The 16,972-nt window shown below is 38.9% G+C and overlaps 1 protein-coding gene and 1 long non-coding RNA gene across 4 annotated transcripts in view; one reads left to right on the top strand and one right to left on the bottom strand.

Annotated features, from left to right (window-relative positions):
* Nucleotides 1-16,972, top strand: part of MBP (myelin basic protein) — a 115,362-nt gene that overhangs the window by 95,806 nt on the left and 2,584 nt on the right. For all 3 annotated transcript variants that reach the window (XM_083824842.1, XM_083824844.1, XM_083824843.1), the window contains exons 5-8: nt 12,497-12,601; nt 13,073-13,108; nt 13,711-13,743; nt 14,735-14,860. In XM_083824842.1, the coding sequence (XP_083680968.1) occupies nt 12,497-12,601; nt 13,073-13,108; nt 13,711-13,743; nt 14,735-14,860 (300 nt within the window). The remainder of the gene's footprint in view (nt 1-12,496; nt 12,602-13,072; nt 13,109-13,710; nt 13,744-14,734; nt 14,861-16,972) is intronic.
* On the bottom strand, nt 23-12,488 carry LOC310894583. Its single transcript, XR_014580021.1, has 2 exons — nt 7,249-12,488; nt 23-4,436 (listed from the first exon to the last, which is right to left on the bottom strand). It is a non-coding gene; the product is annotated as an uncharacterized lncRNA (long non-coding RNA).

Genomic DNA, 16,972 nt, shown 5'->3' with positions numbered 1-16,972 from the left:
ACTGCACAGCTACAACAAAATACAATTAAAAAGGAAGGGTGGGACTAAAAAGAAGGTGTAACTGCTATAATGCAAGAGTTGACTTAGCCAGCAAGACAGTACTTGCAGTTGTGTCATTTAATGCTTGGCTTTGATCTGAAAACAACAAAAAAAAGCATAGATCTGGGAAACATGAGGAGCTATTTCTGGGTCATAACAAGGAGTATTAGAAGTCCAGGTGTCTCTAGAAACATTACCGAGAGGAACTTTTATGAACATTTTATGTGGTGCATTCTATGCATTTGTATGCTGTGCTGTTTAGAGAGAGATGGCAGTCTGCTTTTGTGTGTTGTTTTCAAATATTTGCAAAATGGAGCTGGATGAAAGCACTAAATGCAAGACAATGGCTAGATAGTTTGGCACTAATTGTGGGACAGACTTGGAAATAGATGTTGGAAAAAGAACTGTGGCCAGATTCTCAGCCTGCTTGCACAAGGGCATGTTTTAAGGTCAGTTGATAGCATTACAAAATAGCCCAGCTGCTTTATTCTGGTGAGAAGCAAAGACTTGTATTCTAACCATTTCATACTAGGAATTGTGTAACAAAACCATTTATTTGTTCTGAATAGAAAAACAAGGTATTGATTAAAGGATGCTGTATTCTTTCCCATTCCAGGATTAATCTGTATCCTTCGATTAGTTTGCAGATAATGAGTTCACTGCTGTTCGAGTGGCAAAATTTAAGATAGATATCATTTACATAGCAAAGGGTGAAAATAGTCTTGTGTTTGTGTGCTTACACACTACATAAGCATCTGAATGGATCTACTCCTAAATTCTTCATTTTAGCTAAATATATTGTTTGATGTAGTCGCTCAAAGTGTAAGTGTTGCAAAACGTAATGCTCACAGTTGCTGGCTGGCTACACATTTTTTGGAAACCTTTGACAATCTTTGTTGTCTGTTCAACAGTTCTAACCCGAGACACTTGCTAGGATGGGTCAGTCCGTGCAGCTTTCCCAAATCAGCCCTCTCATGGTGTTGCATTGGGGCGTTATACTGCGGTTTACAGCGGGTTTGTGATCACTTCCCTACAGAGCTGTGGCAATGTGTAGAGCACTGGATGAAAAATACTCTGGGACCTTGAGACCAGAACTACCAAAGCTTCTCCCACTTGGTCACCAGTGCTGAGCACACTGCCTTTTCTGGTCGTGGTGTTGCTCCCCTTAATGCAGCGGGGACAATAGTGCTTGTGATGATAATGCTTACAACAAGGATTTAGCAACTGACTACAGGGATGTTCGTACAGCAACTAAAAACTGCCAGAAGCAGTTGCTGTGAGAAGGAAGAAAAGCCACTTTTCTTCATCTCACAGCTGTCACAGACTGTTCCCAACACTGCTGTATTCTGCAACCTGGTTGGCTAGCTCAACTCTTGCTGGTTTATTTGTATACTGCATTACTCAATGGAAAATCATATACAACATGCTCTTTATACCAAGGAAACAATACCAAAAACTTAGATTCTGCATACAGACTATACAGAGGTGTATACATTCTTGCCTAGCAATAAGACAAACCAACCAAGCCACTTTTTAGTAGCGATGACTGAAAAGTGGCTGCAAGTTGTACAGATTTCTGTACTGTGTCCTTTGGGATGAACGTAGTCACTATGATTCCATTCAGCTCTCTACGATCAATCATGCGCAAGGGGACAGAATAGCACCTGTCTTATCTCTGTTGCTGTTCAGTGAGGCACTTAAATGTCTGTAAAAACAGTACAGGATTAGGGGTGATTGGTTTTGGTTTTTTGAAGAACTACTACATTTAATTTGAGAGTTCTGGCTTACAAATTTCGTCTAGAAGCACAGGGAAGTTTTGTTGTTCTGGCAAAGTCAGTCCCGTTAGCACTGCCTTCCAGTGCCAAAGCACCTCTACCCCCATTTCCCACAATGATAATTGATGCATGAAAACATAGCCTAGGAAGCTACCTTGTGGGAGAGTTTCAATGCTGAAAATGTTGAGAATGTGCCACAAACGATTATTTGTTTAGCCTTTGAATCAATGCCTTTTGGTTTCTCGTGTCAAGGAAGGCTTGTGCTGTCATTTATTTATGTGTGTGTATACAGAGGAAGGCGAGGTGGCTAATAGTCTTATCAGTACTTAAAACCTAAATAGCTCTAATTTGCTGAATGTTGTAGTGTGAGTAGTGAGCCATGCCAAAGGTGTTTGTGGAAGAGCTGAACGAGAAAGAAGTCTGGCAGTTTTCCAAACTCTGCTAGGTAAACAGGGCTTTGGTAAATAGGATACCCTGAAAAGCACCTTCAAGGTTGAATTTCAAAGGCTTGACATAGAAGCATTCCTGGAGCTGCACTGCTTATTTGCTTGCACTCATCGCTGACCAAATTTTGAAGCTTTTTAAAAGCATTTCTGCAGCTGCCTTCCTCACCATCATCCTTTTTCAGCCAACCCCTGTCCCAGCAGGAGCATGTAGCTGAACTACCCACACCAGCAAGCACTGGAATGCAAAGACAACACTTGCTCTTTGTACAAATTTAGGGCTGACATTCAAGCAAAACACATTACAAATTCTTTGTGGAGGCATTTTCATCTTCTAGCCATAGCTGAAAAGTACATAAATGAATAATATTCACTATTGTGTAAGGAAAGGTGGGGTAGGAACAAAGAAGGGACTGTTCTGTGGCCTCCTTTTCTCCCATGGAGCAGGTTCTCCCTTATCATGGAATTCTGAAGTTAAATTAAGAGCCCGTGGGAGTCCCATGGGAGTAAATAGAAATAGAAGCACTGGAATGTACAGAAATACTTTCTCTTCTACAGGGCAGCGAATGCATTTGCCATTGTCCCCTCCACCCCCTGCCCCATCATGATTTTGATAGCAGACTCAATCAAAAGCAGCTTGAATTTTGTACTTCCAAGACTTACTTTTAAGGTAGAATATTCCAAGCAAAGCTATTTTTGCACACAGCTTAATTTTAATTGTATTAAAGAAGATGTTAAAAGGGTGACAGAAAGAAACTGCAGGGCAGACACTTTAAGAAGCATGCAGCACAACAGCATAACTATAAATTACATCCCTTCCAATCTTTATAGAATATATCTGTAAAGTGTTTGAGCAAGTTTATGTTAAAATGATCAAATCTCCCTTATGCCTCTTAGGTATTAGCCTGTATTCAGCTTCAATATGTGCTGAGTACTGTCTAGTTTCTTTTATGGGAACAACTGCAACTAAATCAGTTGGTTATGCTTTTGTAATTTTTCTTCATGATTTTTTTTTTCTTACTAAACTCTTAATTATGAAACAAAAACCTTTCTGTCCTGATTTAACAATATTCATTAACATACTAAACTTTACACTGCACTTGGGACAAATGCAACAGACCAAAACATTGTGAATGACAGTAGATAATAGGCCAAAGCCAGACAGTGAAAGATTAAATCCGCTTCTCTTATATTAACTTCAGTTTTCCGTGTAATCTTGTAAAGTTGTCCTGTTGCCTGTATGAAGCCTTGCACCTGTACTTCTTTCCCAAGATACGCGTTTGGGTGCAAGGAATATGGGAGGTAGCCACAGGGATTTCCCTTCCTACAGCCATAAAGTGTCCGGAGTACTTACCCATCTGAGCAGAACCAGGGGGTAGGATCAGCATTTTGGAAACTTCATTTCCAAACCCTACTCCAGAGTTAAGCGGTCTGCGCAATGGCTGTGATGGGGATCTACAAAAAGGGTTTTGGTAAAGCTGCAAAGGAAAGATTTAGGAACCAGGGTTTCAAATAATAACACAGACCTATGTAATCATCCGAATTCCCATACTTCTTTTCTTATTGCACTTGAACTCAACCCACATTTTTTTTCATGCAAGCTTTAATGTATACTACAGCACCGTGAAGATGTTGACAAGTAGTTAAAGCAATGCTAGTTGGACTAGTATATGATGTGCTTTGAGTAAATACTGTGATCTTTTATTTCCAGGTCTTGGTTTTCAGGGAGTGGTATTGCTCATGATACACTGGTTTTGTAAAACCTGCTGTGCAAGCAATATGCTTGTAAAAATTTTTGATATAGTTTATGGTGATTGTAACGATTTTGTTTTAATCTCTTGCTTTATATGTGCTTTGTTTATGTATTCATTAAACTGTTTACATGACAAAACTGGCGTACTAATGATTTAATTTTGTTTAAATACTTTTAATACATTAACAGAAGTCACAACAAACTACTTCATAGTACTTGACGGGGTAATGAGATAATTAAAAGAAACTTCACTGACTTTTGTGGAAAGACACACAGTATACTTGACGAATGAAACTTACCTTTTTTAAGGAGGTGGCTACACTTTCAGTAACTGAAGCTGCTACATCAGGTGTTCTCACGTTCCAGTGATGGGAACTGAATCTGGCTTTTCTTTTTCATAGCAGGTAGTAATGGATGATGCATGACCTAAAAATGAGTCAGTGTGTCAAAACCATCAGTTTCATTAAAGTTCAGTTAATTTGTAAGGTACGCCTCTGAGCACTTTAGAATTGTTTGTTTAAAAAAATAAAATACAGTAACTTGCACAAAACAAGCAAGTGTCAACAGGTAAGTGCCACATATCACTTGACAAGGAAAGGTTAAGGAGCCAACATCATACATGACTCATTTTAACATATTTTAACACACGTATATCCCACATACGTTGCACATGCTTAACATTTAACACGTTATTTAATGCACTAATCTCTTACATTTTAAGGAAACATTTAAAGGAAATTACTGCTTAAAACTATATACTTTACAAGAGAAATTTGGAAGTCAAACTAGATTAGGTGAGATGCTGAGAGTGAGCACCAGTTCTTGGTAAAGTATTCGTGATGTTTTGTGTCCAGACTAATTGCAGGTACAGGCAGAGTTCAGTTACAAGTGGGACAAAGCAGTCAGGGTCCACAGATTTGTTGCAGGATTTGAATGAAAAATCATGATTGGATGGACAGGAAAAACCTATGCACGTAACTGCTTTTAGTATATTATTTTTCCCCTTCAAATTTGGAGAAGTATTTAATTATTTGTGCAGGTTAAAATACTATTAAATCAACTGAAGCATTTTAAAATTACTTGTTTGAGTCATTCTACAGCAAAAGATTTTCCTTTTTTGTTAAATTTCAAACTGTACCTTCCATTTCAGTCTTCACTAGCTTGCTTCTGGGGACTTCTTTCCACCAGTATGACATCACAATGATGTGTTTGAGAAAGAGATAATAGGGCACCCTCAAGAAGACCACCGATAATTTATTTTAGTGTGTGGTGACGGTACGGGCTTGCTGCTACAATTCCCCTGCACCTTAGCATGGCCACCAGAGAGGTGGCAATGGCAGCTATTGTAGGAACCGGCATTATTTATTCTGCAGAAGTTCCTCTGGTTTTCAACTGAAAGGTACCACAGCACAGTTGAGAGTAGTAAGGTCTGGCTTTGGTTTTACTATGATAATACACCCAAGAGTTGTTGGGGTTTTTTTGCACTTGTTGTTTTAACAAGTGGGAAGGGCAGGGAGGAAACCTGAAACTCACACACAGGTCAAATGAACGTGTTCAAAGTTTAGTATAAGGTTTTTCTCTACCTAATGTTATATTTTGCTTGCTATACTTCTCTACAGCTGAGCTGGATTTATAAATTTCTCTAAGTTAAATCCATTACAGCGTTTTTCTTCTATCATATGTTAAGCTTGATTCCTTGCAAATCATGAGCTGTTATCCTTAGCACTTTCCATCCTACAGTGATTAGAGATTTTTTTGTACTTTAGATATTTTGAGATTACAGAGTAGTAAATGATCACTGATAGAAAACTGAGAAGAAAAAAAAAAAGTTAAAGATTTTTTTTTTCCTGACCTTGTATTGCACCACCATCATCACGCATCATTAGCACCAAATGCTGGCTTTTGCTTTATGTACTGATGCAAAACATTGTATGTAGTTCCTGAAATGGGGTCTAGTTAGGCATGTACAGTTACTCATTTCACTTTAAAGCTACTGGGTTCCGTCACTGAGCTACACCAAATCTTTCACTGCTATTTTGGGATGCTTTTATTGGGCCTTATGTGAAGCAATTAAAAAAGAAAAAATGCCCAAAGCACTCTGAATTTCTGCTGGAGACCCAGAAAGATCCTTAGCACCATTTTGCCTTTCATTCATAATGCATTTACTTTTTCATTTCTGACATTTCATACAATTAACATGCCTTGGAGGCTGTAAAAGCTCAGGATTTTAGTGATTTCTTTTTTCCCTCCCTTCTCATTTTATAGTGGCTACACCATTGGAAATTTTATCTCTGATAGTATTTGTTTCAAAGAAATAAGCTATTAACCATGCCAGGTCTAATTACTTTATAATAGTCGACTCTCCTTAATATTATATTCTCCCTTTACACTATGCTGATATCAGCAATAATACATGTAACAACCTGCACACAACTTGGGCTTGTCATTTTCTTACCTATAGGCAGAAAAGAAACAGCATTTGGCCAAGCCCTTCAAATGTGAGAACTCTCTTAAGGTGGGGGCGTGGATCTTACTCTTGTGTTAGCAACCTGAGAGCTGAAATGCGTATTTTGAGAAATAAATTTTTTTACTGCAGCACCATTTTTACCTCAACTCAGGGCTGTAATATTTTTCCCCTCCGGGGGCCGTAACCTTTTTCCTTCCTTTGCCTTTTTTTTTTTTTTCTGGTAAGCAGTTATAAAGTGATAGTATATACCTGGTACTTACAGTTTTGTTTTCCGAATAATCAACATCATCATATTTATTGTATGAGCTTCTTGACGGTATGAAAGTACTGGGCATCAGGCCTTTCAAGGGGTCCCCTTAAAAACAGCAGGGGACAGCACTGAAAATGCACCAGAGACTATGCCCAAGCAGATGAAGAGCCTCTACTGTGAAAAACATTTGAATGACTAATCTAAGCAGAGAAATGCTTCAGAAAAAAAGCAAAGGTAAATGAAAGCATTGTTTTTTGATGACAAAACCCTTTAAGTGTCATGACAGTGGAATAAAATAAACATGGAGAGAAAACAAGAAGGTATGACAGGACCGGTCATACCTTAGGACCTATCTTAAAACAGGTCATTATCTTAAAACACCGTCAAGATTCCTGTTCTTTATTCTTCCCCAAAAAAATTCCTTACTGTCACCTTCTAATTTGTGAACCACAGTCATCAAAGCACTAAGGAGTAAGAAGGTTATGGAGAACTGTGTTTTGGGATTACTGACAATCCCTTACCTTTCTTGATGGAGCGTTCTCCGTTGCTTCCTTCTTCGTGCTGTCACTGCATTACATTTGGGTTTCTTGTCAGTCATCTCCGGTCTTGCCTACAGCACTTTTCGTTCCCATCTTTCTGCTACAGCACCTCCTCTTTCTTTTCACCACCTGTTTCAAGGCCAGGAGTATATTACTGATCTCAACACATGACTGGAAGCGAGACCCTCCTGGACTCTCAGTCCTTCTCTTCCTACTGACCTGCTCTGTCCCTTTGAGCAAGCGGTTTTGTTTCCGTCTTACTTTCTGCTCAAAATTAACAGCACCATCACAAAGATGGATGGCTCATCCTTTCTAAAGTGATTAGAAAAGCCTCCTGAGTTAGATAAGCATTTATAATGTCACCTTTGGACCAGCACGTGGGGATCCATTCCCATCACCTACAGCAACAGATCAGTAAGTTGTGAAGAGCCCAGAAGAAACGTCATCAGCTGTGCTCAGGAACGCCAAGGCCCAATGCACAAAACCCCCCTGAATTCTGAGATGAAGCAAATCCCGTATAAAAGCACTCGTCAATTTGCCCATGATTGCGCTACTCAAACTCTATATAATAAATTTCCTCTTTTTAAAAGAAAAAGGGGAGACGTTCATTGAAAGGATGCGTCTCTCCACTCCCATCCGAAGACTGTTTGGAAACAGTTCTAACTACAGAAATGCAAAGCTGAATATCCACTCCCTTGTGCTCAGAGAGACTGTGGATGCAGAGTGCCTTTCAAGTGCTAACACAGAATTAGCTGAGTGGCTTACAAATTGCCTCTTGTTCTTTCACCTTGCTCTTCAGATAAACTAGCGTGAGCTGTATTTATCACTTAAAGACGGTTTTATTCCACCTGTGCTGCTGCAAATTTCTTCATGGGGTTAAGCGTTATTTCCTGTAGGTTGTGGAACAGTTTGTTTTCATACAGCAACCAATAGGTACTTTCTATATCTCTACCAATTTGAAATTTGTAGATTTTGTATCATTTAGTATTCACGCACAGTGATCTTGGTGATGACAACTTTTTTGAAGGCAACCCATTGAAAAACCATGAAACCCACCGAACCCATAAAAAGCATCCATTGTTTTTCATTCCTACTAATGTCAAAAACGCTTACTAGGCTTGGTTACATTTTAAATCAGCTATTTTTACATGCATCTCAATTTTGCCGTTGTATATGCGATGTTAAGTATTCATTTCACATCCTAAAACAGACAACAAAAAATATGTATTAATGATACTGAAAGGAGTATGAAGAACTATAAATTCAGTACTCCAGAACCGAAAGCTCTTAATGCTACTGTCACTAAAACATGTTATCAACTGATTGGGAATTATAAGTTTTAAGTCTATCTTTACATGCATATGCAATCCCTACTTATAGGCAATCCTCTTACGGCGAACAAGAGGTCTTAGAGTTTACGACACACATTTAAAAATCCCCCTTAATGAGCTTGAGTTGCAAGATCTAACACACCATGCTTATACCAAACAAAGCCAGAGATGTATTTCATAGTATCACTAAAAAATGTTTGCTTCTGCTTAACCACGTATTTAACACTTATCATCATATCTGAAGGCAAAATCAAGTGGGACATGTACAATACTTAACTGCAAAAGTTTTAAATGAAAGTGAATTTAATCTCTTAACTCCTACCACTCTCAAATTAGATGAATAGATCACAAAACAGGATTATCAAACCCAATGTACAAATTTTCAGAACAAAAGGCTCCCACACTCCATTTATCAAAAATCCCAAGACCCCTCCCTCTAATCTCTGCAGAGTACAGGCAATAACATCCCTTAGCAATTATAAAGTGCCATGGAAAATACCAAGAGAATTGGTTAGGTCTACTGTATCAGAACACTGAAGAGCACATCTCAGGTGTATTCACTGCAATTAGAAATGGAATAATCTTGCACAACAGCCGAAATGGAGCCCAAGCAGAATTACATACAGATTCTTCCCAGAGCATCACCAGAAAGAGTTGCAAAGCATTTCAATATTGAATCACTTGGTGACAGAATAACTGTGGGCATTTGGCATTTAAGCGTTGACTATTTACCTTATTAATCCTTAAACTGTTAATTTCACAATGAAGTTGCAGACTGTGCCCTTGTCCTCAGATCTCCCAGATACAGTCTAAGTATCCAATACTGGCAAATACCGTAAAATAATTAAGATTATTCAGATTAAGGGATCTTTCCTCTATGGCTTTTTTGGGGCATATATAGCCAAGTTGACTTAGCTGTCAAACAAAAGTGAACTGGGGGCATCAGAAAGATGTGTTCTCCTCTGTCCTGTATGTTTTGTGGAAAGCATGACCGCTTGCTGTTCACCACAAACCATTCAGTTGCCCCAGAAATTATACTGGCACAGATGAACCTCTGCAGCTGTGGGGCACTGCTAGCTAAGCTAAAAGGTGTTTGCGCTGCTTTATCCCTATTAGGTTTTAATGCTTTGGTGTTTTCTTTTCTATTTATATATTTATTTATTTTGCCAAGCTCTTAAAGCACGTTTAAAGACAATTGGTGGTCTCCTGAATATATTAATGAAACAACCAATGACACAGCTCATTCAAAAAAAGTCCAGTTACGAAACAAAACCTCAGTAGCCTAACCTAGAACAATAAACCAGATTTGTCTTCTCTTTCATTCAGCAAAGTATTGCATGAATCCATTCAAATTTAACTTCTAACACTTACTGATATCAGTTATTACTTTTCTGAGGGAAATGGTTTTTGTAACTTATGTATATGAGCAATTAAAAATAAAAAGGATTTTCCCCTCTCCCCCTTAGGACTCCAAAAACTGAAAGAACACGCTACAAGTGGAAGAGCAAGTCCAACTGCTCATAAATCAAAAGGAAACATATAATCACATGCCACAAACTTAGAATATTGAAGATTCTGCCCACAGGTGAAATCTGCTGATCACATGAATGAAAAGCACATTATTTGTAACATGGGGAAACACCGTCCTAAATTCATACAGAACCATCCTTAATGTTTTCAGACTTGCTGCTGCCTGATAGCAATCCATACAACACTTGCTACCGCCTGGTGGCAATCCACAGCCCACTGCAGAACTGCAGGCTACTTCCATTCAAAAACTAATTTAATTTTGTTCCACTTCATGTACTGTTGGAGTTTCATGGATAGACAGCAACCTGCTGCTAGGACAGGAATTGCCACCTGCAACACTGCCGAAGGAGAAGTGCACCAGAACACGGATCAGGGCATTTATCATAAAGACAATGCAGACAACCGGTTTCAGAGGCAAAGCAATGTTTTCTTTAAATATAGATTTAAAAGGCAAAACATGGCAGAAGTATCTTGGTTCTAAACATGCACACATGTTGATACCTTACTGGCTCCCTCTTCCTTATCATAGCAACTTGGGGTATTTTGGCAGTGTTGGGACTAGCTGCAAAATGGAAAGTGCTGCAGAAGCACAGACAAGACTGCCTGCCTGGCACCATGGAAATCCCAGAGACCCAGTAAAGTTCAGAAATTCCTGCCTTTTAAACAGTAAATCTCTAGATATCATCAGCATGCAAAAAAAAAAAAAATGCTGATAAATACCAGCTGAACTTCTCTGCATCTGCTTGTTTTTGTCCTAAGGAAATGAATCTCCTAAACAATCTGACATTCATTTCTCCTAAGAAACACACAACTTAAAAGGCACCGCTCATGGATACTTCTGACTCTCATTTCAGAGGACCCAACATAGGATAAAGACATTTCATTCACATAGAGTCACAAGATCTGAATCCACTCATTTAAAAATAGTTCTTCCATTCAGTAGCTTTGAGCAGTAACATTAGGTAGCTCTGTGGGACCTTTTATCCACGGATCTAAGCACATGGAAATAAATCTCTGCCTCAAGCTACTACTGCTGAGAACTGGCTACGCAGGCAGGGCAGGGTCGCTCTGAAAGCTGCTGATGTCACTAGGCAATCAAAGTCCAAAAACATCCTTCAAACCTTTGAAAATCTGTTCTACAGCTGCTAACTTATTTCTCAAAATTCACCAAACCGTTCACAGGTCAGGAGTCCTGCTCCAACAATAAGACTAAGTTTTTTCGTTGGCAAATTGATCTATGTTTTTCCTATACGTGGTGAAAATAAAGTGTATTTTAAATAACTACTCATATTATTCTATAGTCAAATGCCTATTCAGTTTGGACAACTAAGTGCTTATGTGAGTGGTTGTCTCAGTACATATTTATATTTCATATTTAGAAGCCAAAGAAATATTTTATTATCCACCTGATGCTTATAATGTCATTGTATTTGCATAGAATTCATTATACTGAGGGAACCATTGCTGCACTAACGTTATTTTAATTCTCTCCTACCTTCTCTGCTCCCTACTGCATACGCTTAGGAACTCTTGTGCTCAACGTGAGGCACTGCACCTCTACATTTACACTGATGGACAGACAGTCATCGTTTGGGACAGACACATGTAACAGTTTTTTTAAACTTAGTCATACTGCATCCATTTAACAATACGATCAATAACTTTTTTTTTTTTAACGCTATTTTCACCACAACAGCTGCATCATGCTCTAAGCACCTCTTAAGGCAGTCATTCTTCACAATATTATTTGTGTCCTTATGCCTTCACTTAGTGGACTTTTCCGTATTGCTACAGGAACATCACAGAAAATGGAAAGTATTGCCACCCTCATTTAATTCCTTCATTCTAAAAAAGGTTGCTCTTGCAGTTCACCAGTGCTATGTCGTCACTGAAAACTGAGAAAATGAGATCCAGCCCACTCCTGCTTTCGCAAGTGATCCAGCATCACCTTTCCTCAGGTTTCATTTCTAAAATTACATTACATGATCTTACTTAGAAGGAAGAAATTTTTTAAAGTTTCTGCTTTCAGAATTGTCCCATAACAGATTTAGTTCCACACTGGGCTGTAATGTTAAAAACATGTACACCTATATCTATATATATGCATATACATACACCTATATATACACATGTATAACGTATATATACATACACGCATGTATGTACAGTGCATTTGCCATTGCATTAAAGAGTTGTTCCTTCGCAGCACTGACAAGTTTAGATCGCAGTCCCTGCAGACTGCTGAGGCATTTTCCTCCTTTGTTCTCTCCTGGTAAAAAAAAAAAAAAAAAAAAGAGTCTTCCCTTCACACGCTTCCAGCTGCCCTTCCCTCCTCGCTGACTTGGCGCTATGCCTATTCTGCTTTGCAGGATATACACGCAGCCAGGGCCAGCCACGTAGGGTCCATCCCCCAGAGATCTCAGCACGGCCGGCCTGGTGATGACAACCCCGTAGTCCACTTCTTCAAGAACATTGTAAGTCTCACCTCTTCTTGTTACCTACTAGAATGAGAGATTTTCTTCGCGATCCGTCAGTAACCAAATAACCCACAATCGTTAGCCTCTGTGTGGAAACTCATGAGTTGTTCCGTGCTTTTCAGCTAACCATGCAATCTGATACGAATATAATTTTACCTGGAAATGCAAACATCACTGAAATGCTACAAAAAAAGTGGGTGAGCCCTCGATTAGCACAGTCAAATTTTGACAACAGTGATTACAGTTATACAACTTCACCATTTACAAGGTTTGTGCTGGTGTCTTTGGCAGGGGGTGTGTTTAGACATGCCTTTTGTTTAAAAACAGCTATGGCAATAAAGAGTACAACAAAATTAAACAAGAACTAATACTAGGGTCTAATAGCTCAGATAATATGCAAAAGGCTTGATGGTTACCTACACTTACTGTTGCCTTGGTTTTATAATTCTGTTTTGTTTTGGTTTTTAGGTCTCACCCCGTACCCCTCCTCCAATGCAAGCAAAGGTGAGTGTTTGCAGGGCCACGTGCAACACCAGAGATTTTCTGTAGGCTCGTTTATGCCAACTCAGCTGTTGGCCTCATTAATTTTCTCTATCTGTATTAAATTAAAATCAGAAGCTATCTTTGGGTATATCTCAAGCAAGGGACTAAGACTGAAAAGCCATGGTTCTCTTCCTCATGCGCTGGCTGATTTGCTGCACGGCACTGAGCCAAGTGCAGTCCCACACGAGGATCTTTGCAGCCCAATTCTGTTGGGATTTCATCGTGTAATATACAATATACCCAACAGTGGGTAATGCTTTCAGACAAGCCTCCCCCGCCAGGAACTGTCCCTACATCTACTAAGCTCCAATGGCTCCTGAAGTAGCCGGCCCTGACAAACCATGGCTTGTGAAGGAAGCTCCTGTAATTTTGATTGAGAACTTTGCCTTCTTCATCTTTATGTCATGCCGGTACATAGACTGCTGATTTCAACCGATGCTTTGTTATCCGGCCAGTATTTCGTTATCTTTACTGCATTTCCATCACCATCTGTGCATCACACATGCAGATGTTATGTTCCACAGTGATCAACATGCCGTTGTTTCTGTTTCTTACATGTACAGGGAAGAGGATTATCCCTCACCAGATTTAGCTGGGTAGGTGATGAACGCGCTTGCAGTAAAAGCCATTTTATTTACCAGGCCAAAGCATATCTTGCTCCGCTGCCTCAAGCTGCTGCAGCAACGTGATAATTTTGTTTTGTCTCAATTTTGCTATTTTGCTTTTCCTGTTCCACTTTCCTCCCTCCTCCCACAGCACTTTAAGACGGTAACCATGCCGCTTGCTCTTATCCCAACAACTTGACAGCCTTGCAGCGATAACTTACTTCTTTTGCTTTAGCACAACGGGAGCAAAACCCACTGCATGGCAAAGCTCTCCTCCTTTAAAGATTCCCGGACGACTCATCTGCTGCATTTCTCTTTTCATGGGAATGACAAAAATAGGAGGGTGGGGCTGGGACAACATGGGAAGCTGCCCCATGGTTCCAGCTGTTCTTACACAGCAAACCCTGCAAAACTAACACTGCCACTAATTCAAGTATTTTGTCTTACCTTTCCTCACAACCCCTTTCAGTAAGGAGAGACCTGCCTGAACAGTTATTAGACAAGTTCTTCCTACAGTCATCACAGCTAATTCAATTCTACTTCTCCACCACAGGTTTGGTTTTGTTAGGAGAGGAACACGTACATTTTAAGATGAAAAAAAACATTAAAGCCTTCATGCTGTTAACCATTTCTTTCGCCATCAGTAGACCACCAGTTTACTTGATGCGTTAGCCATCCCAGATCTTGTAAAACTTCAAACTTTTTCAGTTTTGCCACGCAGGTTAACATCCTGAGCATCCATTTTTGATTATTAATTCTTCTTTTACAGATTGGTGCTTCCCTCAGATTTAAGTATATTCCGATAATCTCCTAATATTTTCCTTCATCCTGGCTTACTACTTAAAAGGTTATTTTATTCCAACACGTTTATGGCTCTCGTTCAAGTATTGCATTTCAGCGATGACAAAGAAAGATTACAATGTGAATATACGCTAATTTGTATATGTTAATTTGCAACATACATGAAAATCTTTCTTTGCAGGGAGGTGAAGGACACAAGCCAGGATACGGAGGAAGCGGAAAATTCTATGAGCATAAATCTGCTCACAAGGGACATAAGGGATCCTATCATGAGGGCCAGGGCACTCTTTCCAAAATCTTTAAACTGGTAAAGTACAATTGAATTTACTATAAGTATGAAAAATTGAGTCCAGGAAAAAGAGAAGCCAGTCCTCTCCAGAACCTGTCATATTTGAAACTGCCACATTTCCTTAAAGCTTCTGAAGGAGCTAGGTATTCATGGACAAAACAGAAGGTTATCTCATAGCCTAGTAAATACTTATAGGATTTACTAGAAACAGTAAAATACATTCCCAGTTACAACCAGGAAAGAAGGTAAGTCCACAAAGCCACACAGAGAGCTGCACCAGAATCCATTACTAAGGAACTCAAAACTGATCCGCAACTCAGGAGGTGAATAAGGTGACAATTTCTCAGCAGCAGCAGGCTTTATTTAGAGTAGTGAAAATAAAAGCCCACTGATACGCTGCAGAATGCAGTCTAGGTCATAGTTTCACAAATACTTGGTACAGATGCAGTAATAACTTGGGCAGTCCTTGCTTGTTCCCACCCCAGGTGTGAGAGCTCCTACGGTGTTGGCACAAGGACTTGTAAAACCACATAGGCAAATTAGAAAACCGTCATATTAAAAATAAACATTTCATCAAGATCATCTTTAATCTGGCCAATTCATTACTTTGAGACACCACGCAGCACCCTCCAGTGCTAATAAATGAAAACAGAGCAGGAAAAAAGTCAGGCGTGAGGATTTACATGAGCTGATCAAGCTACCAATAGAAATAGCAATTGAATTGCAGTTTAAATTAGAAAAATAAATAAATAAACATATATATATATATATATATATATGCAAGGAAGATAAATGGAGAAAAGCCTAATCCTAGATGTATCATTAAAACAAGTTAGAGGCCTCAAATCAACTTATTAATTTGGATACTTAACATATGCAAAAAGAAATACATTTTTCACAAAACATCCAGTTCAGCTTTGGAACTTACCATCGCAGACGTGGATGCCAGCAGTATGCAATATATAACTTAAAAACACAGGGAAAAGAATTAAAAAATAAATACATAGATTATTAAGATTACAATATCCAAAAATCACTAAATTTCATTATTTCTAGATGTTGGAATCCCTACTGGAACAATCAACACTGCACATTCGCTCATCCCTCTAAACTTTTCCTAGCGAGCTGCTGATATTCGTACATGATACTGTCATGTCTCTTTGGTCCGGCATAGCATGTCTGTCTGTCAGAAATTCTCAAATAAATTTGTCTTATAAAATCACCTCATAAATAGGTAAACAAGACGTTAGGCTTCAGGTAAATCTATTTTGTTTTTTTTTCTTGACAGCAAAGACATCTGAAAATGTCGTATATTTCAGTTTTTCAAATCGAGTCATTAGAAATATAAGTGAAAAGTGAAATACTTCAATTATCCTCGAATGTACGCTTACAAATCAAGCTGAGTAGGTACTTCAAACAGAATGAAGTTGTTTAGCTGTTTCTGTAGCTTACATTCCCAATTCCCAAAACAGAGAGATACCAATCCATTACTTACTTTAAAACAAACAAACAAAAAACAGCAAACCCACAAACAGTTGAGCCTTATTCTCACCTGTGTAAATCTCCAAAAAAAAATATTCTTACTGTTTAAGTGTCTATCTGGTGCAAGTCTAGAGCATGGTAGCATGGTAGCCCACGTTTCTTTTTACATTCTATGTTAGGTAAGACATGAAAAACACATCATATCCAGTGCTTTAACCAAGACTGTGTTTTTCCTCAGAGGTAGTAAAGCACTCACTTGTAATGAATCATAATACACTAATCTCACATGAAGAACACTATCAGCAGTAATCTTAACTTCAAGATAGAGGATCCAAGTTACAAACAGCAGAGTTGATCATCTCAAACTCCTACTCTCCAACCGAGTGCATTACAAAACCTTCGCCTGTAGTAAAATATACATTACATGGCTTTTACATGGCTTAGGGCATGTCTCACTGTAAAGCTGTTTTTCAAACACATGCAGCATCAAGTGAGAGCTGGAAAACTTCAAGGAGGTAGTACGAATTCTTCTGTTGCAGTTTGATGGGAAAAGATACCCAATCAGCCTAATCTTATATTGAAATAAATGACTTAAAGAAAGAAATGCCAAACCTTCTAGCTTCGATCATCTTTACCATAAAACTGCTA

Source organism: Anser anser (genome assembly GCF_964211835.1).
Source record: "Anser anser genome assembly, chromosome: 2".
Lineage (NCBI taxonomy): Eukaryota > Metazoa > Chordata > Aves > Anseriformes > Anatidae > Anser > Anser anser.
Note: the sequence above shows the minus strand (reverse complement) of the source record. Positions and strands in the feature narration are given on the sequence as shown.